The sequence below is a fragment of the Grus americana genome, chromosome 1 (assembly GCF_028858705.1).
Source record: "Grus americana isolate bGruAme1 chromosome 1, bGruAme1.mat, whole genome shotgun sequence".
Taxonomy (NCBI): domain Eukaryota; kingdom Metazoa; phylum Chordata; class Aves; order Gruiformes; family Gruidae; genus Grus; species Grus americana.
This window is the reverse complement of record NC_072852.1, coordinates 88,568,301-88,593,183: the sequence shown is the minus strand read 5'-3', so window position 1 is coordinate 88,593,183 and position 24,883 is coordinate 88,568,301. Positions and strand designations below refer to the sequence as shown.

The following is a 24,883-nucleotide window of genomic DNA, read 5'->3' as shown; positions in this document are numbered from 1 at the left end:
CTCCTCCCAGGCTGGAAGAGGATGGTACAGTCACAGCAGCACAGGAGACACTGGGTTGTCCAAGAGAAACAGCATGTGGTGCTTTCATGAAAGGTCTGTGGGTATCTCTCCAGCTGTGCTAGAAACTGTTCATTACCAGCCTAAACCCAAATCAACCCTGTCTTTAGGCTCGCTAATCTTAACCACTGCCCTGGAAGCCTGACCAAATATTCCCGTTCGTGTTTGTACCCTTTTGCTGGGCCCTGAGCCATGGCAGCACTTCTCCCCTTGTACCACAGAAGGCAGGACTCACCAGGCTTGGCTCTTCCTTAAACACATGGGTCATAGAATCATAGAATGGTTTGGGTTGGAAGGGACCTCAAAGCCCATCTAGTTCCAACCCCCCTGCCATGGGCAGGGACACCCTCCACTAGACCACATTGCCAAAAGCCTCATCCAGCCTGGCCTTGAACACTTCCAGGGATGGGGCATCCACAACCTCTCTGGGCAACCTGTGCCAGTGCCTCACCACTCTCACAGTAAAGAATTTCTTTCTAACATCTAATCTAAATCGACCCTCCTTCAGCTTAAACCCATTACCCCTTGTCCTGTCACTACACTCCCTGATAAACAGTCCCTCACCATCTTTCCTGTAGGCCCCTTCAGGTACTGGAAGGCTGCAATTCGATCTCCCCAGAGCCTTCTCTTCTCCAGGCTGAACAACCCCAACTCTCTCAGCCTGTCCTCATGGGTCAGGAACCAACAAGTAAAGTCCATATAGCCTTGTACTAGTAAGGAAGGTTTTAATATCTATTTCAATAATCTTTAGGTTAAACACCATGAGGCAGAATGGCTAGAAAGAAAAAAAAAAAAGCACGACCCTACATCCGTACACTGTGTCTGCAGATTAACTTATGAAAAACGTTATTAAAAACCTTGGAAAGCCCAAATTAATGTCAGTGCATTCCCTTTTAGCCACTTTTTGGCTGATTCAGCTGAATATCCCATTAGGTTTGTGAGATGTTGGTATTTGCTCTGCAGCAGGCATCCCCTGTCAGTGGGTTTATGATTTTCTAAATGTATCTTTGCTTGTCCTTTATTTATTGCCTTGGGTGATTTGCCAGGTAGGGATATAAACCCTATGGGTCTATGCTTCTCTAAAATGGTGGGCTAAAGCTTTTTGGAAGTCTCAACACAAATTGCTGGCATAAAATAGCCCATTTCATTCTGTCTCCAACTTGAAAACTTCCTTTTTCTTTGAAAAACAGCATTAAAACAGAAAGGAGAGTTGGCTTTCTAGCCTGTCTTGTGAGAGGGAGGAGGGAGGACAGTCGCTTTGTTTGGGGGATGTTTTTTGGTTGTTTGTTTCTTTATAAGCAGACACAAATATCTGCAACATTGGCAGACTTGGGTTTCTTCTTTTTGTTTGTTTATTTTTTTTATTTAGGAAATTAGGTCTTGATTGCTCTCTTTTTCCTGGAAGACTTTGCCCAGTACTGGTGGTGTACAAGATGGATTTGATACAACCCAAGCAAGGGGGAAAAACAAGAGCAACCAAGAGGCTCCAAAAAATATTTTAGCCAATGAAACAATTCAAAACATACATCTTTTATGTTGGTTCCTTTTAGAAGCTGTTTGTCTCCAGATGTCTGGCAAGGGGTCGGAAGAAGCATTTTATGTGAAAATTCAAAGAGCGGTCACTTGTTCAGCTAGCAATGGAGAAGGTTTCCATCTCTGTTTATCCTTATCTAACCATCTTCCTGTGGTAAACAGGAGGGAGAAAGGAGATGTTAGGGAAAGCAGCTCGTGCAAAGAGAACTCAATTCAGGATTAAAAAGCAAATCTGTGACTAAAAAAGCCCCAAACCCAACCCAACCCCCTTCTTGGCTGCCTTGGGTTTCTATAGACCAGAAAGCAAAAGCCCTACAAGTAAAACTCGCAGAAAGCCACAAATTGCCTGTCACCTTTTGGAGACCGTAAGTGACTGTCGTCCCCGTGTCTTTGCCCTGGGAGTGACATTGCGAAGGGCTGAGTCACTCCACAGCATGAGCCCTTTTTCTACCCAGGGAACGCTCTGGCTTAACTGATATGGTTTGTATCTTGGGAAGGATTGAACCTTGTTTCGAAAAACCTCCTCCATGTTTGACTGCTGGCTTTGCCTGGGGGAGGAGCTTTTTCAAAATGTGAACGGAGCTTTTGCTGCTAAAGCTTTGGGGAAAAAAAAGGGGGATAGCTGCTCTTAGTCTTGGAAAAAGAGGTAATTGCATTTGCATGTCATGGACTGAACAGCTTGAGCAGAAACCTGCAAGAAGCCTGGCCCGTTCCCACCGCCCTCCACAGCTCGGTGCCTCTCTGCAGCACAAACAGAGACGCCCGGGGCACGAGGCCGGCGAGCAGGCACAGCCGGGCTCAGGGTCGCTCCTATCACTGTTGCCCCTGCAAAGCAGTGCTGCAGCAGCAGCTGCTTGGCTTCCCTCTGCCTCAGCCCTGGGGCTGCCCGCCCTGAGGCCCAGCCGCACCAAAGCCCATCCCTGGTGGGTACCACGGCTCCCCATGCCCGGCCAGATTAGTGCCAGGGATGGGGATGAAGGACCGAATTCAGGACCAGTGTAGACTTAGACATGGCTCCCTATTCACTGTGCTGCTGCTCCTGGCATCTGGTGTCCTTGGGTAAACAAATGATTCTGTGACAATTTTTTTTTCATCTTTTTTTTTTTTTTCTTCAGAATAGAAAATCAAATCTGCCTTACTTGGCTTGGAAAGTGGCAAGAATAGGATGGGAGGATGTCGACTAGATGTGACCTTTCAAAAAGGTGTCTGCCAGCAGGAAAGTGAAAGGAAAGTGAAAGGGGAAAGGGAAGGGGAAAGGGAAAAGGAAAGGGAAAGGAAAGGGAAGGGAAATAAGGTTTAAAAAAAGTGAAATATTTAAAATTTAAGGAAAAAAAAAAAATCCCATGACTATCACAGTTTAGGCCATCAAATAACATCCTCAAAGTTTATTCTTTGGTTGAAGAAGACCTTGTGCTTTCTGGCTTATTTTCTAGGCAGTCCCAAGAAGCTGCCCAGGACCTGGCTGGCTGTGTGGAGCAGTGGTGCCGGTGCTGTGCCTGCCCGCACTGCAGGCAGGCGGGTGTCTGTCCTGGGACACAACAGCGCATCAGAACACCGCAGCCTGCACGAGTCAGGACTGAGCCCAGTTTTAAAAAAAAAAATAATTAAATACAGCCTTTTGGGCCCTGGGAAACAGAGCACCCCCTACCCCTGTCCTTGCCCCCCCCATCCCATGTCTTCCCAAAGGGACCAAGAGACTTTCTGCCAGCCCTTCAGGCTCCCTGTTGGGTTGCCTGGTCCTGGGGGGGAGCAGCTCCAATATCGCCCCATCCTCCCCGCCAGTCCTCCCTATGTGAGGCTACTCAACTGAGCATATGAAAATAACTCGTATGTCCCAGTTTATTATTTCTCCTAAGCAGATGAGAGGGTTGGAGGCGGATCAGAGCAGAGGAGTCTCCTGGTGAGTTTATTCTTCAAAAGCTTGGGTGGGCTGCTTCTCATTAGGGCTTGTTATAGTGCCAAGAGAAAAGAATATTGCTCTCCGGATTCATGTATGCGTCCCTCTACCGCTGTCCTGGAGCTGCTACAGCTGCTCCTCTCTTGGGATTTGCCAGACACAGCAAACCCCGTGCTGTTTAGACTGCACGGGGTGCTGGCAGCTGGAGGTGGAGGGCTCGGAGCAGCGTGAGCTCCCAGCTGTGCAGTGCTGCCGTGGGCACGGCACCCATCTCTCCCACAGTGCCTAGGTGCGGGCACGTGCTCCATTCATGGACCCCGTGACACATCAAAGAATGACTGAAGAGTCCAGGGGGCTCCTGAACAGCTTTGTTCCTCCTCACTCAAAAAACCCCCAAGCCAAAACCCCCAAACCTCAAGAAGTGTCTGGAGTCAACACAATTTAATGATAATGGTTTAAAACTGCACCAAGCTGTGCTGTGGAATGGGGTGCCACTGGAACTGCTTGTGTCCCGTCACCCTTGCTGGTTGCTCCAGGGTTGCAGGGCATTTCCTTGGGCCAGCTGATGAGCATTGCCTCAGGCAGAGGTGTGTGCAAGACCAGGCTAATGAAATAGTCCTCCAGAAAACTTTGCCACTGACTGCGATGTATTTTTTCACATTGTAAGGACTGTTTCTAGCTCTGCTGCTTGCTGCCTATCTGAATCAATAAAATAACTTGCCTCCAATAGCAAACACCAACATGCCTTTCCAACCCAGGTGCTGTTCTGTTGCACTGTGAGCCCCTTGGAAACACGCCACCTGAGGATGGGGCACAAGGGAGCAATGGGTTTTGCAGAGGGTAGCCCCGGGGTCTGTTTTTAGTGACTCACTTTGAAGGCTCGTTGCTAATTGTGAAATATTTCTGCACTGTTGCTTCTGTAATGACTATTTAACTAGTTTTGCTCACTAATGATAACAGTGATGATCGCAGGGCATAGAGCGAAACATTTAAATGTGATGCAGCAGAGGAGAATTTGCCTAACTCCATCAACGGCTCCAAAAATGTCTAAAAGGGCATCTTGCTCGTGGCCACTCCATCTGCACAAACTCCAATGTCTTCTTCAGGTCTAGGTACACTCTGTTGTACTGAGTACCCGTCCCGGCGCCCCTAGGCTCTGCTGTCCCGGGCTGGCACATCAGCAAGTCCCACTGATGGCTGCTACTGCACCAGCCAAGCTGCAGAGCACTTCTACGTATTGTGCTTTGGCATCGTCAGTTGGGGTTTAAAATTTATTTAAAAAAAAAAAAAAATTCCTGGATCAGCCCCTCAGCAATAAGTCCAAAGAGATGCTCAAGTGCAAACAAAGCTACTGAGATAGGACATGGAGTGTTTCCCTTTAATGTAACTACTTAATTGGGATCTGCCAAAAGAAGCTATCCTACCATTACTGTAAAATATGTTTGCATTCTTGAAATGCAGGTATACAATGTTCTTGTCTGGTCTCGTAAAAGCAACTCTTCTGCTTAGTGGTCTTTCTTACGGCTCTGGACTTACAGAAATTCTTGTTTATTGTTACCGTTCTGGCTGTGCTGTTGACCACCAGCTGGTCTCTGCTCAGTAACATCTTAAGTTCACATTTCAAACCAACTGTGCGTACGAGCCTCTGGATGTATTTTCATAACAAATCAGAGACGCTCATGTTCCTGAAATGTTGCACGGTCCAGCCACCTTTGGAAGAGCCCTCTGAAGTCCACTAGGAACAGAAAAGGGGGATTGCCCCTGCCGTGCAATACAGAGTGCTTTCAGGGAGATTTTCAGTTATGCCCAGCAGTTTTCTGTCAATTTACCCCCACCTCGCAGACTCAAAGGGTTTGACAGGCTGGTCTGATTAGGCTTGACTTACTGATGGCGGCAGATTCAAGTGACCTTGGGGTCTGAGGTTTCTTTCTCTGCTCTTCTGTGTTTGGGTGAGCACTCACCAGGTTGGTTCAGTGACTCTCTTTTGGGAATTCCTGTTGCTGGCTTGTTTCTGAGTCCTTGCAGCTTGCTGAGGAGATGGCCCAAAACCTTCTAGGAACTCCCATATCTGCATAGGATGTCTGTGACGCTGAGGGCAGTTTTGTTACACTTAGACTGTTATTGCTCCTGGCTGCTACTGAGAAGAGTAGGTTCCTTTGCTATGGATCCACCTGCCCCAAAATGCACACCTTCTCTTGCACGCTTTTGCCACTCCCCTCGCGTTCGGTCTGGCAGGCACACGGTGCCTCACTGCTCCATTAGAAACCCAACTCAGCAAGATCCAACGAGGAGGATGCTGATGCATGGTGAGCCAGAGAACTAGCAGAGCTAACACACACCAGCCAGTCAAGGGGCCACGTTGCACCTTCCCTGTTCCTGTGATGATGTTTGCTAGTGTTAGTCTTCAATACACAAAGCCACCTTTGAAATGCCCTTTCTGGGCAGACAGGGTAACAGCCTACTTGCAAATAAGCAAACCTGTTCAGATGATGTAAACGTGGCTTTTCCTGCCAAACTATTAGCAATGCTCAAGTGTGTCCAAGTTGTTACACCAACCAGCTGCTGTTATTAACCTAAACCGTGCAAGTTACGAGCTCCTTATTACACAAACATTCCGGTGAGAATGAGAAAGAGCGTTTGTGATCGGCTCTTTCTAGGAAATAAGCGTGATGGTAAACTGCGTGGACAACACCAGGCACGTTCTGCGGGATGGGCACCTAACCACAGCGCAGGACACTTGCGTACTGATACATCTGTCCAGTTTCATGCAGTGCTGCTTTATGGTAGGCATCAGTTTGTTACAACGTCATGCTAGAAACCAAAACAGTCCTACAAACAAGGCTCAATTGTGAATGATCCTACTGATAAATCACATATCATAGAATGGTTTGGATTGGAAGGGACCTCAAAGACCACCTAGTTCCAACCCCCCTGCCATGGGCAGGGACACCCTCCACTAGGCCAGGTTGCCAAAAGCCCCATCCAACCTGGCCTTGAACACCTCCAGGGATGGGGCATCCACAACCTCTCTGGGCAACCTGTTCCAGTGCCTCACCACCCTCACAGTAAAGAATTTCTTTCTAATATCTGATCTAAATTGACCCTCCTTCAGCTTAAACCCATTACCCCTTGTCCTGTCACTACACTCCCTCATAAACAGTCCCTCTCCATCTTTCCTGTAGGCCCCTTCAGGTACTGGAAGGCCGCAATTAGATCTCCCCAGAGCCTTCTCTTCTCCAGGCTGAACAGCCCCAACTCTCTCAGCCTGTCCTCGTAGGAGAGGTGCTCCAGCCCTCTGATCAGCTTCGTGGCCTCCTCTGGACTCTCTCCAACAGCTCCATGTCTCTCCTGTACTGGGGCCCCCAGAGCTGGATGCAGTACTCCAGGTGAGGTCTCACGAGAGCGGAGTAGAGGGGCAGGATCCCCTCCCTCGACCTGCTGGTCACACTGCTTTTGATGCAGCCGAGGGTACAGTTGGATAAAGTAGCTCTGCTTAGCACTACAGCCACATTTGAAACTTCACCTCCACCCCTTTCTTCTAGCAGAAGGCCACATTACAGCCTAGCTGCGCTAACTACTCAGGAGATGGTGTATCCATGTGCCAAGTAAGAACTGCAGCTCAGGCAGCAGCTGAGGTTTATGGTAACCACGAAGACCCCCCCACCCAAAGTGTTCCTCAGTCATGCCCAGAAACCACCTTTCCTGAAGGTACCAGGCACAGAGGTTTTTATGGGGAAAAGACACACAACACAGGCCATCTCTTGGCTGAGAGAGTTGGGGCTGTTCAGCCTGGAGAAGAGAAGGCTCTAGGGAGATCTAATTGCAGCCTTCCAGTACCTGAAGGGGCCTACAGGAAAGATGGAGAGGGACTGTTTATCAGGGAGTGTAGTGACAGGACAAGGGGTAATGGGTTTAAGCTGAAGGAGGGTCGATTTAGATTAGATGTTAGGAAGAAATTCTTTACTGTGAGAGTGGTGAGGCACTGGAACAGGTTGCCCAGAGAGGTTGTGGATGCCCCATCCCTGGAAGTGTTTAAGACCAGGTTGGATGGGGCTTTGGGCAACGTGGTCTAGTGGAGGGTGTCCCTGCCCACAGCAGGGGGGTTGGAACTAGATGATCTTTGAGGTCTCTTCCAACCCAAACCATTCTATGATCTATTGCTCTGCAACAGGCCCCACAGTCCCAGCAGAGGCAGTCAGTATGTCACTTCAGGACTTCACTGAAAGGTCAACGATTAAATCAGTCATTCTCCTTATCAACTATTTAAAAATTGCTTTCCTTTGCTTTCTGGAAAAAAAAACAAACCAAACCAAACGAAAACAAAAAACCCATCAAGAGCAAAATAATCATGCTGAGCCTTTCTTCTGAGTGTTTGCTGTTCATGTCAGTTCTCAGAGAGTTACAGAACCCTCCCAAAGGACTGAGATTAAGCCCATCACATTTTCCCTCAGCTTCCTTAATGGGTGATCTGAAAATCACATATGCAGATATCAATTCAGCTGCAGGCACCAGTCAGAGATGAATCAGGACCACACTAACATAAACAGAACGCACATTTGGTGTGCACGCTGGCTTAGGTCTCTAGCCAGGTACAGTCTCTCCAGGACCTGGCTCAGGCTACTCATGCCATTCCTAACTCCCTGGCTAGAAAGCCAGATCTCACTCCTCAAACCAGTTCCACCAAGAAGCATCAGTATTAGAGGAGGACACTGAACTCTTGCTCGATGCCTCAGGCTGTCCTCCTTCCACAGCACAAGGGGCGGGCATTTAACTATCTTCCTTTTTCTCCTCACTCCCAAAAAAGGGGAGATGAAGACTCCTCCAGTGGACATAAGGAACAAAGAAAAGGCTCTGCTGCCTACATATTCCTTGGAGTAAGGGCTGCTTCTCATAACATCTTGGTGAAAGCGCGGAGCACACGCTACATTGAGTTTTGCTGCTCTTGTGCTAACCACGCTGTAATTGCAAGCAGTCCTGCCTCATCTGGACGAGGAATCGGGTTTTCAAGGGAAGCACAGCTGAGAAAGGCTTCAAACAGGATCTGATCAGCCAATTAAAACCAGATGCAGTGCTGGCAGACAGGCTGCCGTGGATGATCTGATACAATCCCCTTCCCCTCATTTTCGTACATAATGTCCTTCCAAGCAAAGCCACCTCCCCCATAGCAATGTCTAAATTGCATTAGGAATCTTGGCATTTTTTCAGTTATACATGTTGTGAGTGGTTTTGCCAATTAAAATATTTCAGTGGGACTGTAGTGTCAAGTAGTTGACTGCTTATCAAAAATCCCCCCGGTATTCAAAGGAGGCAGAGGCCATGCTGCAGAGGGCCTGGGGCTGTAGCATTTTAATCTCTGCAGTCCTTAACCTTTACACAGCACTTTCCCCCCCCTCTTCTCTTGGAGGAAAGAGCTCCATCCACCCTGGGACCAGAGGAAGAACACCCTCCCCACCACCCCACATGCTTTGCTTTAGTTTTAAGCGTATGAGCTAAGAGAGCTCTGCATCCCAATACTGAGGCATAAAACATCTTTCTGTCATTCAACTTTAGAAGGAAACAGCACCTTGCAGCAGCAGGTTCGCTCGCTGCTTACTGCTCCAGTGTTGCTCACGGCTGCTTTAGCTCATCCAACATCCTCATCCTAGTGCAGAGGCTGCACATTGCTGGTCTATGTACTCAGTCATTTATCCCTCTAATTCGGACTGATTCTTTCCCATGGGAGACTGAAGAAAATTCAGTGGGTCAATTGCCTTAGGAGTACATGCTAGGAATTGGTGTTTGCCCTCCTTGGCACTGGAGAATCATAAATTGAGTTGTTCCAGGTAGACTACTACTTACCCTCTTCCCCAAATGCAGCTGAAACACTTCACTCACTTTCCCAAGATTGCACTTGCTAACAGAAGTCACTGGGATCAGTTCCTATTTAGCCAGTATCAACATACTCAGGAATTTCTGTAATATGCTTAGAGGTGCAAACAAGTTTCAGATTGGGACTATTCATTCTGTTGCTTGGTCACAGATGTACCAAGAGGTTCATCCCAGAGAGGCCAAGGAAAGGGAATAACTCCTTTTGCTCTTGTTTTTCAGTTTGACAAAGGAGAAGGGCTGATATCAGCTTGTTAAATAGCAGAACCATCTAAATTAATTTCACATGGAGTGTCTGGTCTCAGCAGTGGGATGCTAATCCTGTGCAGTACTACAGCCACATAAGCGCTCAGGGACAGACCAGGGAGAAGGCCTCATTCAGCGCAAAGCTGAGGCAACAGAGGCATATGTGATAGGAAAAAAAAACCCTGCTGGGGAAGAGAAGATGCCAGAGAAACTCAGCAGCTCTCTTTTCATTCTAGGATCTTGAAAGCAGGAGAGCACAGGAAAAGAGCAGCTCGGCTTCAAGCATACATCGCAAACTCACATTGGCTCAACGGCCTGTAGAAAGCAGACATTCTGACTTTGGCCACAACTTTTTGCTCCCAACAGCATCTGGTTAAGAAACGAGCACAAAACACAACAAGAGAAGCAGCCACCAGATACTTTACCTTTCACTGCCTTGGCATGCCCAAATGACAACAGGTAAGCCAAGAGTCACCTGTCCGTGGTCAGATGTCAGCTTGACAGACTTTTACAACATCTAATTGCAGTGTCAGCAAAGGAATAGAGGATGCTTTCAGAAGAGGTGCGGCTAATGAGTACCTAAGCACCACATCTGAGTTTTACTGACAAAAACCCTGTCACTCTACTGTCAACATCACACAGGGTGTTACAGTGGTAATAACACTCATAAGTACACAAATACACTTCTCTACGGAGACTCCCCTTTAGAAGCTGCAGATGGTGTGAAATAGCTTTAAGCAAGGCAATAAAACCTTCATCAGAACTTTTAGTTCTGCAGTGACTGCCTTGGGTAGGGGTGTTAAAATGCATACAGAGTTATGGCATACACAGACTGCCTCACTGGCCTCTTCAAGAGGAAAGCATTGTATCCACCCTTAATTAGGGCACACCAGTGTTTATCTCAGCCTAAACCAAATGCAGTTCAGCTGGTTTAATGCTTTTTTTTGCATATTAGAATTAAACATTTTAATAGCAATGAATAACCTGAGCACTTAAGTGATTTCCCCCCCCCCCTCCCCAGCACATTACATTTAAAAGTCTCCACTAAATGGGTAAATTGCTACGACTCCAGACTCACTGGAAAATGCAGGATCTTTGCAGCACAATGCAGGTCTGTCTTGCCACTCAAGTTTTCATGACTTGGGTAAAAGAAAAAAAATTAAAGCAAAGTCTTTCAAGGGAAAAATATACACAATAAGATGCACAGTGCCAAGATCTCCTTTTTGCTTTGCTAATGCTCTGGAGGCACATTCGCACTTCACTGAGCCAAGTAATTTCTTAAAATGACTGGACTAGGTTTGAAAAACGTGCAGACTGAGTCCTAAGAAGAACTGTTTGGGTTTTATGACTCTGAGCCATCTGTGAGCTAAAGAAACAGAAACCATCTAAAAGCTGTGAAGCTGAGAGTTCAGTTTTCACAATATGCTCCGAATTACCTTTAATCTGCCTATTAAGTGGACACTGGCTATTCTGCAACAGCCCCACTGAAAATGCCATGGGTGTGAAAAACAGCAGATGGTTAATGGGGGTGGAAAGCTATACAAATTGTTAGAGAAGCATGGAAAATTCATTGCTGGCTATAAATGTCACTAGACGAGGGCAGCTGTAAACAGCTAGATGAAAAGAGGAGGTAGGGACACGTGGTAGCTGGTCTGTATAGACTGCTGCTATTTTCTTCTCGAAAACCACCAGAAAAGTGCTGAAAGAATCACATGTGAACTGACCATAAGGTACAACACTCCCAAGTATTAACACCAAGGTGGTTTTCCATTGTGCTACAGTTTCCAGCTTTAGGAGCACCTTGGATCTGATAATGGAATCACGCAAGGACCCTGGGGGACACTTAAAAAGCAAAAACCACTTGCTTTTTATATGTTGTATATACATGACTCTCAAACCCCAGCCAAGTGATTATCTTAATCTGTAACTGACATACCAACATGCTGAGAATATGTGGAATATAAACCCAACATTAAGCCAGGAGGCCAAGGTAAGAAAGGAAACTCAGTACGGCTCATCTTTCACAGCACTCCTAACTTGCACAAGCCCTAACTCTCAGACTGCAAACACAAATTGTGACATGCAATTAGATGACCAAGGGAGGATTTTTTTTTCCTGTTTGTCCCAACAATTTACAGTATCTTTAAACAGGAGGGAGATACCTATTTCCTATCGACTCAATGGGTGTGAATAACCACCTTCTAACATATCTCACAATGACTTTTGCTTATGCTTAAAAAAAGGTAGTTATTGCAGAAGTGGCAGAACAGGGAAAATTGAAGTTCGGTAAAGAAAGAGTAACAGATACAAGTCAGGACAGGAAAGCAGCTAGAATGAAAACATGAAAACCATGCCATCATTTTCATATTCAGTACTGTTGTGACATTCTTCCTACCAGGGTTTCCATCCTTCTGTATTCGGGACTGCCATCCCTGATTATGTTTTGCAAGGGAGCCTTCTCCCTTCTCTTTTAGCTTTCCATTGGTAGGCTGAAAAACTTTTCACCTCCTGTTCCGTAAGTATCCTGTGGCTCTCTCACATGTATCATCTGTCAAAATCAGTGAGTGTCAGTGTAACAGGAAATAAAAGGGACACTGATATCTCTAAGAAACAATCTCTGCCACCAGAGGTTGGGGTTGGAGTCACCATTTCCCCCTCCCCTTCAGGCATATGGCATTCATTTATCATGCAAACACATCTGGCCGTGTCAAAGGAGAACATAAACAACTATAGTTAGAGAAAAGAAACTGCAAATGCTTTTCAATTTTATTCTTACTGGGAGGGTAGTGGCATCCTGACATGTCACATCATCCAATGAAAACTGACAGGGACTTTACCACGGCTCCTAGCTCACCTAGCATTTATGGTACTAAGTCTTGCAGTAACCTTGGCTTGGCTGTAGTGTTTTGTTCAGCCTGCAGACACGGCATTCCCAATTCCAGATACTTTTGCTGGGTCAAGACCAAACTAATCAGCACTAACGGAAAGGGAAAGTAATCAGATGTGAAACACAGAGACCATATGATGAGCAATGTGTCAGGCTAGTACTGCACAATATTTGTACAGGCCAGTCAGAAATGGGTATTGCAAATGGAGCTGGAAAATGGTAATAGTTAAAAACATGATCAAGTGCTTTTGATGGATTTCCCAGAAAAGAGAAAGTCTGTTCAGGAATAAATGTAACAGTTTCCAAAAAAAAAAAAAAGAAAAAAAGAAAAAAGAAAAGAAACAACCAAAATAAAATGCACCTAGTAATCTTTAAATCAACTTTTCCATTGGATAAATATAAATCAACTTTTCCATTGGATAAATATATTTGAAATAGTTGTACAGTTCACAGTGGCATAAAGTTCTCTGATTGCTTGAGTGCTTGAAAATATCTTATCAGTAAAAAAATACCAGAGCTGGGGGAGGAAAACCCTCTCTCTGAATTCTGTACATGGGCAAATGCACAGGTTTTGGCAGGCATCGGGTCATTGGATCCATGGGAAACCAGCAGCATCGCAGGACTGCACATCACAAGTCAGGGGACGGAGGATAAGAAGAATAGTAAGGCCCATTTTCCTGAAATGAGAACAGAATGAGCAGCTGAACAAAAGTCTTGTCCAATACACCTTGGTGCAATGGATGATTACACAGAGGCAGAAATAAACAGGTACTCCTGGCTTTGTCTTCCATGAGTACGGTGACTGCTGCAATTCACCCAGGAGAGGACTGTGCTGGTACACAGGCAAAAATAGGCCTTGGGTTTGCCTCTATTTTTAGGAAAAAGTGCAGGTTACACTTTTGCCATTAAGACAAAGCTGTGATGCAAGGAAGCCACAAATGCTAGCATAGCCAGTCACTCAAGACAAAGTGGCTTACGCAGACACACAGCTCTGGCTATTACAGCACATCCTCTTCAGAAGGATTTGGCCAATGCAAACCATATTAATTCCAGGTTAGAGACCTGGGATGAAGAAGGGAAGAGGAGGAGGAGGGACCAACACAAAGGCAAGGCACCCTTACACACTTCCGTTTTTCCTCACTGCTTCCCCCACCTTGCTGCATGCTTGTTGATAACATGGGACAGGGAAGATGAAACACAGATAGTATTTCTTTTTGCAGTCAGTGTGAGGTATACAGCAGGCATATAACATGAATTTTATCTTGTCCACAGGCTCCTAGTGTGTTATGTTACAGTTCTTGGCTGAAGAAAGGCAGTCTGCCTTTTATGCACATAGGAGACTGCTCTATTGGGAAAAGAGTCTGCTTCTTAGCCAAGCCCTCTACTTGGAGAAAAAGAAATAATTCAAGAAAATTGTTACTCACAGAAGAACAACTAGACTCGCCAGGAACCCTTTCTTCTCCTCACTCTTAAGATGTGGAAGTCAGCCCCTTCAAAGCAGAAGGGGAGAAGCACAAGAACTACGCTTAGGAGCAAAGACTCATGCTTGCCACATGCGATCACTTACCCTGGCATCATACTCGAGGACGAAAGGGGGGAGATCAATCTGTTCTGGGGGTATGGCTGTGAATAACTGCTGAAGGCTTTCCACATAGTGGATTTTGTCCTTTAGCCCTGAGACTGTAAAGGTTGTGAAAAACCATGCCGAGACCTGAAAATAAAACCAAACAACAACAACAAAAAAATTAAGATGGTGCTGCTTCAAAACCTTCAAGGTCAACATAATACTCCATAGTTAAACAGGCTTGAGTTAAACTTGAAACACTACTATCACGGCAATAACACAGCAAGGTCAGGAAGTACACGCCGCTGACTGTTAGCAAACACTGTCTTGAGAACTTCTAAGCTTGCATTTTCTGACTCCACACTCACTCCTCCCCAAGTGTCAGTTTAAGGTCCCGTTCTACTGTACAAGAGTTGACAGCTGTTCTGTTAGTTGTCTTCAAAAAGCCATCTGTATCGTGGCACATTTTCACTTCCAGTTTAGCCAGCTCAGAATATGACCTATTTGACTCTATATCTGACAGAAGCATTTTCAACCGTTTGCCTTCAAGCTTTCACAGAAGAGGCAGTTCAAGGGAGAGAAAGAGAGAGACTTTCAGCTGTTCAAAGGTCCTATTGCAATCTCGTCTCTGCTTTAGGCTGGCTGGCTGGCTGCGTCCTTCTGTTTTACCACATTTCTTATCAAAGCCTTATCAACTTATTCTATGAGAATAAGCCTTATCGACTTATTCTACAAGATTTTACTTTAAGTATTCACACCTCTGTCTCATTTGGATATAAACAGGATAAGGAATTATTGTTTTGCAAAGGCCAGTAAGATGCCATTGATGCTTCTACAAGTTATTAAATATTCCTTTTTAGATTGACTGCACAAACTTTTACTTTTCAACCCACGTTCTCCAAAATTAAGCAGTATATTACTTTTTGTTTATTTCTTATCTAGTATTTTCCTGGCAGGCTGAAGGGAAAGAAAAAACCCTGTTCTACAGGTCACAAATGCTCATATTAGGGACCACTCACACGGTCCTGGGCAACCAGCTCTTGCTGACCCTGCTTGAGCAGGGGGGCTGGACTAGATGACCTCTAGAGGTCCCTTCCAACCTTGACCATTCTGTCACATGAAAAGCCTCAAGGAAAGTGGGAGTTTCAAATAAACTGAAACATTAGGTTAATAAAAATGATCTGCCTGAATACAACATTGGAAGACAAAATTGATGCCTAAAAACTGTCCTGGAATAACTATGCTGCCTCCTCAGAACAGCATATTTTCATGAGAAAGGAACAATGAAAAAGAGAAAAGGAGATAAAGAATAGGACAGGACATTTAAGATCAGTTCATTATTTTAAGGGCAGAATTAGGGATTTGTTAGCAGAAAGCAAGGAGACAGATTATTACTGGCATCCATTATTTACTATATTTTTCCTAACAAGACCTCTTATGAGTGACACTGGATGACAGTTTGAGTGAAAAATACCCTCTCAATCCTGTACCAAAGTAGCATGCATTCCAAGGCCTATTATGAGTGACAATCATTAAACAAAACAGCTATGGATGTTTAATGTATAAAAGCCTAATGGAATATTTTTGCAGCCATCACAAAAACTGTTATCAGGAAAAGTGATCCCCCCAGTACACAAGCCATTGCAGTTTGACACATCTTACCCAGTAATACAGAAAAAAGGAAGAGGGGCAGAAATGTTCCTAGAGAATTTTTCTATTATCTCCATTCTCAATAATCACAGGTTATAGAAACAGTAATACCAGAGCAGCTATTTCCTTATTGGTAAGACGACATATAAGTTGTGATTTAAACCAAATCCCTGTTAATGTCTTGAAAGCAGAGTAAGTTATACCACAGCAGTCAAAAAAAGTTAAAAATCTAGTAATCTGCTGAAGTTTTCCTTCATTTTTCTTGTCCTGCAGTTCTGAATTTGAATAAGAGGCTATCAAAGTCACTGCCAAGCTACAAAACCAGAGCGTTGAAGTATCAGATATCCTTCCCTCATAAAAAGAGCAAAACACAGATAAAGTGTGTCACCAATCTCTTAATTGGGTCATACCCCATAGAGAAACTTAGTAAAATCTGGGAAATTTTATTACAATTGGAAAGATGTTGTGTAGAAAAAGCCATAAATTATTTGCAACAATCTTTATATTGGCATCTGATGTCCAGAAACTGCTTTTATGACTGCTACAGAAAAACAAGACAAAAATTGTTCATGATAAATACAAAGATTATGATGATTAGGAATACCTAATTTGAGTATTCAGGTATGTTTCAGTTTTGAAACATTCTTGATTCACAACCAAGTTACCAAATTTATAAAAACAGAATTTCTCTGGGTGAAATTTTATCAGAACTGTCCACTGGTACGCTTCAACTCAGAATACAAGCTCTAAAAAGCTTCATTTGGAGAGCTCTCGGAAGAGGGGAGCTGAGAGGATTAACACAAAAATACCCCAAAGAGACCTTTACTTATATATCAGCAGCTATAGCAATAACAAGCAGAAGTACATTGACATGCAGGAGTACAAAGGAACTTGTGATAGCACTTCAAGGGTATCACAATCTAAGGCCTGGTGGTGAAGTGTTCACGCAGCAAAAGTTGCTGCTGGCCTAAAAAACTGCTGTTGCCTATGCTGTGATTTCATCACAAGAACGGTTACCTTTCAACAGCACAAGAGAATCAAGTTCTTCACAGATCATACGAACGTTCACATCAAAGCACGAATAAGGCAGGATCAGTGCACGATAATGGATTGTGCAGTGACACACCCCGCTTCTGTGTTGAACCTTCCTCCCTGCATACCAAACCCCATGTATTCTAGACAGGCAATTATCCTCAGAATATACATAATTCAGAACAGTTTCGTACCTAGAAACCGAACAAAGAATCATGGTTGGCACCATAAAGTACATTGAGAACATTGCTTGTTTTCTAGGGGCACACAAGATTCCAAGAGACATGACGAAAAGCCTCTTGATCCCTTTTAGCCCAGAAATAAGCAAAGCAACTCTAACAGATGGCAGCCATCCACTGTGCTAGGATTAAATACTGCTGTAAAATGGACAATTTATATCAGAGATTTAAGAATGAGATATATGTACAAGGGTGATGTTTGGGAAGCTGCATGAATACACAAGCCTTCCTCCTGCATTTAGGTCACGGGGTATTTTCCTTTACTTCTAGGGAAGGAAGTCAGTGCTCCAAATAGGAAGATGAGTGTGCCAAACATTTTTGAAGATAGTTGAGGCTTCCAAGCTAGCAATCTTCCATGGGGACAACAGCCCTGAAATAGCCAAAAGAGGAGGGTAGGGAAAAAAAAAAAATCATTCTCTCTTAGCAGCCACCTCCACCACCATGACTTTCTGCTGCATATTCCCCATCATGTTTCATAAGCTAATGGTCTCTGTGATAGCCAGCAGCAATCCCACTTGCCTGTCAGGTAGGGAACAGGCTTGGCAGAAAGACATGGACACACATCCTCTTTTGCCTCCAACTGTGCTGCTGGAATAGGATACAAACCAATTCAATTTCCAGGAAGTTAGAGAACTCTCCCTGCTTCCCACCAACTATCTGTATGCCCCACAGATCTGTCAAGTCCCACTGCAGTTCCCAAAGGGACAGAGAACATGGCAATAGGCTAGTGAACATGAGTTCTCATCCTCCAACAAAAAAACCCCAAACATTTCTCAATGAAATAGAAATGTATGGGAAGAGAGAGGGGAGACAAAGTGTTGCTGAGAATCCAAAACACTAGTACTTCCTAGCTTCAACTTTCCCACTCGACTTTCTGACCTTAGTAATGTTCTATGCCAGCTCCTGCATTTTGAGGAGCATCAGGGCTGGAAGTTTTAATTCTAGCACTCAGACCTCAGATCCATACCTTGTGGGAATAATTAAGATCCTAACAGAAACTGGAAGGTATGCTATTGCAAAGCCTCAGTCTCCTCTACATAAAAACAAGGAAGCTCTAAGTCTCATGGTGTCCCAGATGTGCACATGCAGAGAAAGGACACCCTGGAAATATAGCAAAGAAATTCTTGCTGAACATGTGCAAACAGATGTTTTTTTCCAGGCGTATAATCTTCTCAAATTTCATCAACATCAGCAAAAAGCAGAATAAACACAGAGGTTAATCTGATGTGAACGTGGAGGATCACATTTCTAACTGTTTTAATAGGATAAACAAATATTTTAGGAAAGGCTGCTGCTGACACTTAGTTCATCTGAAGTACTCATACTGCTGCAATATGAGTAGTACATATGAAGTACAGAAGGGAGCGAGCTCCATCTTCTGTTGCCCCACACAGATCATAGCCAAGGATAATATCTTACTGCTTGATGAGTTTAGGTTTTCATCTCCTGAAAGATTAACAGAATTTTTCTGCACTCCATCACAAAGACATTCTCCCCATCTTTCTTTGCTACTTCACACTCTATAATGCTGACTAATCTCAGTGCTGCTTGACACGTTGGCCTCTGCCCTTACCAGGGCAGCTCTTAAGTGATACGTAGCACACACGCAATACCTCTTGTGGGGAAATAAAAGGTGAAACATCCAGGAAATGAACTACACAAGAAAGAATTCCCAGAGTTTTTGGTCATGGTTTGTCACCCTGCCAACAAGACAGCAGGAACAAGGGCAAAATGTTTCTCTTTGAAAGAAAGATCCAAGGCTTCCGCCTCTCTCTGTTTAGAGCACACACAAAACAGGGTGCAGGTTGCTGCACTGCATTGGAGTTCAGCTTCCACTGAGGTTGGAAGACTACAGCTCGATCAAAGATGGGGATGAATTTCAAGTTCTGACTGTGGAGCCAGAAGATACTGCCTGATTTTGGAAGTTTTCCATATAACTCCATGTTCCTCATACTACAGTCTTACATGCTACTCCACCAACACCTGAAATACATTTTTCTTTTGTACTATTTACCTCACCTTTGAACGAAATGTTGGGTGGACAAAATACAGTGCCTTCAAGTTCCTCTTGTACCTGGTTTAGAGAAAGAAAAAATTCTTTACGTGATTTCTAATTAGGATCACCTACACAACCCAACATATGTAAAAACACAGATCACTTTGTATAAGTGCCCGTGATGTAATTTTACAAAGTTAGATCTAATATAAGTTAATGTAAAGGGGGAGGGGGAAGCAGAATGATTATTTGTCAGGTAAAGACATTATAGCCTGCAGTCTTTTATGTGGACAGTGAAAGTTATGGACAAATTATGACTGCCAAGGTTACCCAAGCCTCTTTCCTCACAACTACCAACATACTTTTAACAAAACCAGGCTCCAGAAGCTCCACCTCTGGATAGAGACAGACAATATGCCTCTCTAACTGCTCCAAAAGGGAGATTAGATGACAGAACTTCCTGGTTTAATAGATGGTTTTGAGAAGGAAAGAAACCATATCTTCCTTCCTCTTGCCTTTGTTGTTTATTTAGGTCTTTGTCCCAGCAAAACTCTCTAACAAATAAATGGGAAACCAGATACAGGGGATGACAAATGTTTGCATAGCACAGAAGATGACCAGAAGGGGTTCTTTTCCTATCGGCACTCACTTGGCATCAACAACATCATAGAGTTTCTTCAAGAAATTAGAGTCTAGTTGATTGTAATCATTTGTGAGCGTATGGAAGTACACCAGGACATACTCCTTGGCTGCAATATGATCCATGACGTGGATGAAATACAGAAGAGCCTGAGACAAAGAAATTAAATTTATATTTGCAAAGAACTCTTTCACGGTCGCATTACATCTTAATATGCTTCTTTTAATTCACTGACAAATCAGAAATCATGAGGTTGGGTGGTTTCAGCTACAAAAGCAAGGTGAACATTCCAAGTCTTCAACTTGACTGTAATAACTTAGATGTCTTTTTTTTGTCTAGATGATCTCACATATGGAGATAAATTCTTGCTGTTTCCATGAAAAACTAATTTGACTCATTACATTTCACTCTTCGTGTCTTAGCAGTTATAGAAGCAGGACAAGTCTCTTCTTAAGAAAAGGAAGTCCATGTTAGGCCTGTTTTTCTAAAAAATAGTCCAGTTCCTCCTTGAAAAAAGCCACCCTAACACACAGAAAGCTTTACAAAGGAATACGTTTTTATCTGCCTACAAAAATAGTTTCTATTTAATCTCTTAAGTCTCCTACAGATAATGTTTCTGTTATTAACACTGAATTACCCTTATAATCACTCTTACATCCTGAACATTCATATTCAGCCTTGTCCTGGTTTTTGGCTGGGATAGAGTTAATTTTCACAAGAAGCTGGGAGGGGACACAGCCAGGACAGCTGACCCAAACTAGCCAAAGGGGTATTCCATACCATATGACATCATGCTCAGTATATAAGGGGGAGGGCTGGCCAGGGAAGAGGGATTACTGCTCGGGGACAGGCTGGGCATCAGGTTCCAGGTGGTGAGCAAATTGCATTGTGTATCACCCACTTTGTATATTCTTTTATTAGTACTGTTGTTGTAATTTTCCTCTTCCTTTGTGGTCCCAGTAAACTGTCCTTATCCCAATCCATGAGTTTTACATTTTTCTTCTGAATCTCCTCCCCATCCTACCAGGAAGGGGTTGAGGAGTGAGCAAGTAGCCATGTGGTACTTAGTTGCCAGCTGGGGCTAAACCACGATGAACCTAGACAACTTGAGTTTTACAAAGCCTTACCTTTTCCATGTCTATCAATGTTACAGGGATATTCCTTCCAACCACCACCATCACTGTGCGGCCACAGTTATCTACACCTACAAAGGAAAGAAAAACATGTCTCTCAACTTCTCTCAGTTGTGCCAGGTTTTATAGTTGGTCCCTTTCAAATGAGGGAGAACCAGCCACAGCGCAGAATTTTTGCAATGCATCTGGTTTCCATCTTAACAATAGAGGAAATACACTTAGAGTCACTGTTCTCACTATACCAGTAGCTATTCTGATCCAAAACCAGGTGCATCACATCCAAGAAACTTAAGTCTTAAAGACTGTAATTTTATGTTGCCTGTGTATGCCACGTTTATCTAAATGTCAGGTAATAACATGTTTTTTATTAAAAAAATAAATCAGACAAACAAAACCCAAAACCTTCACTTGCAGTTCTACCACCAAAGACGACTTCTTCCTAGAAACCAAGCTCTGAACTCCAATGCACAGATTCCCAGAGTACACCTTATGGACCTTCTACAGCCCACAGAACCTTGTATAAGGCAAACAAAAGAATTTAAAATTGCAGCTACTGAGTAGAAGGTATCTCACAACTTTGGTATTTGCACAAAGATCAAGGTAAGTATCTGGATTTTCAGGAGGCCAAAGATATCAGCCGAAGTGCTGAACAGACCTTCTCTGCAGGAACACAGCTATTCTTTTGAGAGCCTGACTACTTGCTTGTTTCTCCCTGTCGTGGTGTAAAGCAGCAATAAGCCACTGGGACTATGGCAAGTTTTTATGTCTGAGCATGATGCTACCTAAAGAGTAGAAGCGAACTGAAGAGTACAGGTTCCCCACCTCTGCTTCCTAGGCTATAAGGACGTCACAGCTATTTTCTTCCACTGAACTCTCCATTGGGTCACTGAATCTCTCCCTAATCTCCCCATCCACTGAACTCAAGGTTGCAAAATGTGCTGCCTGTGGTACTCAGCCATTAGTACTAGGAGACACCTACAGAAGAGAGCAACACGTACCTAACCTGAGGGAAATAAAGCTAGCCATTTTGTTCAGGAAAGCTGTGTTAAAAGTTGCTTTGGTAACTGCTTATTCTCTACACTTATCTGAAAGCAACATTCATTTCTTTGTTACAAATTATGTCATACAGAGCACCTTATGCATTGACTTAATCTAACAGTACTGATTTACATCTAAAGTTACAGATAATTCAGGATATGCATGTATTCTCAAACTGTTAAAGCAGAGCAGTTTGGGAGTTTACCACACAGTCTTTCAAAGCCAATCAAGAGAGAATTCCTGCTTTACTGCAGAGATGTTGCCTAGTTCTTGTCCAGGCTTCTAGCTTAATAACATGGATTATTTTGTACTCAATGCCAAAGAAATTACATTTTTATTTTGTATTTTTACTTTAAGACAATTTACATCAGTCATCAGTACCCTGAACTTACCTGTCTGGTACAAGGCTTTAAGAGAAGCAATATCAGAAAGGTCTTCAGCTCTTGCCTGACACAGCCAGCGATTATAACTAGAAAGTTAAGAACATCTGGTCAGATCTAATCCCCCTTTGGATTAGCATTAGAAGCCTGAAGAGGTATATGGGAAGGGAAGGTCAAAACAAGCCATTTCTGACTGAGCCCTCTCTCTAATGTTGCGGTTTTCTAACAACTTGATAGTTGCTCTATAGATCAAAGAAAGAAGTGTTGGGGAAAAAAAAAAAATTAGTTACATACCTAATGATTTTCACTAGGGCAATGAATACGCACCAACTAGTAACTATAGTGGCACCGCATTTGGGCTGAAAAGACCTCAGAGTTTTTTCCATTTAAATACCTCAGTGTTTAAAAACAATTAGGAAGAATAAAGATAATTTCTTTAAAAAGTCTAGAAGTTGAATATAACTATGCAGCAACCAGTGTCACATATGGATTTTCTTTCTCCTTTGAATGATGAACAACTTAGTGCCTCATCTAACAAAACAAGCCAAGCATCATGCCTCAAGTGGACTCCAGCATGGAACTGGCTTCTAAGAAAGTGATCATGCACATTATGGTTAGTAGAGGGAGAGGAGGATAAGGAAAAAAGCCTCAACATTCATTCATTTATTTTTCTGTTTTGAAAGATGAATGAAAAGTGTTTTGCTATCCGCCCAGAGCCTCAGGACCAAGCGGGCAGTATTGATGCAAATGACCCCACTACAAAAAACGGTGACAAAACAGTGACATCTTGTGGCAAAGAGATAAGGCAGCTGGTCAGGTGCCCTGGGTATGCTAGTGGGTTTATCACTAGCTTCCCTTTTCCTCCTACTACCCCTTCCCTTCTCCCTTCAGGCCAAAGAGGCTACCATAGTAATACCAGGCTTTATCTGTATTTCCTTGCCAGAAGATTAGGCTTTATAGATAATAAAATCATCATAAGGGTTGGTCCTCTGAAGAGCTAACTAATGCAAAGCATTCACGCAGACAAGGAAATTCTCACTTCCTCTGATGCTGTTTTTGCAGTGCTGCCTCTGACAACTGTCCCTGAAGGATGAGGCGTCTCTGTTTATCAACGTCTCCCTCCATGCGGGCAAAAGCATGGGAACCAATGAAAGACAAATCTGCCTCCAGACCCTCTTCATCTGAAGCATCTGCAGTAGAAACAAAGGTAGTGTAAAATGTTCAAGCTGTGTACAGGACAGCAACGCCGCTGATGAATTGCTACGTATTTCAGTGAGCCAACCCAGTCAGCATGCCACAAACTAACACAAATCCCCACAATGTACCATGATGTGGCTCAGATATCTCACCAATACCACTGATAGATTATAGCATGTGATTGACAACTACACACTCCCCTAAATGTTGGTTTGCCTGGAAACTAACCAGGCAAGTCCTAGTCATCAGCTTGTAACAAAGGGATAATGGTTAATTCTCTCAGAAAATAAAGTCTGGAGAGAAAGACTTGGGCTTTACAGCTGTCCTACATGTCATAGGGGGAAAAATAAGTATGCAGAAGGGCAGATGCTGCAGCTTTATTCAGTTTAGAAGCTGTACTGTAGAAAGGGCTCACTTTTTCTGTCATTGACATAGCCTGAACAGATGCTATAGAGCTAGGGGTAACCTGAGTTTGACTATTTTTAGTATTGTTTACAACATGACTGTGTGATGAATTACAAGAGCATGGGTTTGCTTGCTGGTGACAATACCAGAATGCTCCACTGAACCTGATGTCATCAAGGAATATTGTTAAGGCTTCTAGCACCACTTCTCCAGGCAATCTGGATGGGAATTGAGTTTCCCAGTTTTAGTGTGATGTACTACAGTAGCAATGGGGCAGAAGTGTGGGATTGTGCTACACCCATTGGCGCCTACACATGCAAAACAAGCCACAGCTGCAAATACCACTCTAATCAGCAGTTTGGACAGGGGGAAAAAAAAAAAGATCGGAATCTGATCAGCAGGAGTAGGTACATCAGATACCCAACTGTGAACAGGAAAATTAAGTTGTCTGTATCCAATTCAGCCTCATCCCAACTGGCCATGCAAAAGCAGAAAACCTTTGAAACCCATTCCAAGTTATCTGCTTTTGAGGTTTAAGGCTTTGCCTGAAGTGTAAAATTTTCATAGCACTACTTAATAAATAATGTAGAATATGACAGCTATACCCATTTATATAGTAAATTGTTTTGCACTACATGTTTCACCTCCTTAACCCTGATATCTAGGCAATCTCTTTATAAACAGACTTTTCTCACTGAGCTTTCACAGCCATTTCCCAAATAGTGATCTCTGGGTTGATCTAGTTCCTCTATTTTTTAGGGACTTTCTCCTAGTTTTCATTGAGCATCTACTATTTTGAGGCACATGCTGTATCAACAGAATCTTATAATTTGAGACAAGATTTGCTAATATACAAACAACATTTTGCTAATAGACCATTAAGAATAATGCCTTTTTAAGTTATGGGCTGCACAAGATTCTGAAAAAAAGCCCTGCAAAGCTGCTAATTACCTTGGGAAAAAAAATTTGCAGAGGGAATGAACTTCCCCACCTCTCCCCCCTCCCCGCCCCAAGGTAAAAAAAAAAAAAAAAAAAAGACAGAACAACAGCTCTACCACATCCTCTAACCATACTGCTCTACACGATGAGGCAGAAAGCAGAAGTTACTGATGTGGAACACATGA

General features: G+C 43.6%; 1 protein-coding gene across 5 annotated transcripts in view; it reads right to left on the bottom strand.

Moving 5' to 3' along the window:
- Positions 1 to 765: 765 nt before the first annotated feature.
- Positions 766 to 24,883, bottom strand: part of GDAP2 (ganglioside induced differentiation associated protein 2) — a 37,510-nt gene continuing 13,392 nt past the window's right edge. For 2 of the 5 annotated variants that reach the window (XM_054827155.1, XM_054827166.1), the window contains 7 exons: positions 23,197 to 23,347; positions 22,170 to 22,246; positions 20,734 to 20,810; positions 19,616 to 19,755; positions 18,990 to 19,044; positions 14,053 to 14,196; positions 12,851 to 13,162 (listed from right to left, as the gene is read on the bottom strand). In XM_054827155.1, coding sequence (XP_054683130.1) covers positions 13,115 to 13,162; positions 14,053 to 14,196; positions 18,990 to 19,044; positions 19,616 to 19,755; positions 20,734 to 20,810; positions 22,170 to 22,246; positions 23,197 to 23,347 — 692 coding nt within the window. In that variant the 3' untranslated portion in view covers positions 12,851 to 13,114. Of the gene's footprint in view, positions 1,740 to 10,676; positions 12,147 to 12,850; positions 13,163 to 14,052; positions 14,197 to 18,989; positions 19,045 to 19,615; positions 19,756 to 20,733; positions 20,811 to 22,169; positions 22,247 to 23,196; positions 23,348 to 24,883 lie in introns of those variants that run through there. The other 3 variants (XR_008577330.1, XR_008577331.1, XR_008577327.1) reach the window with 3 other exon arrangements.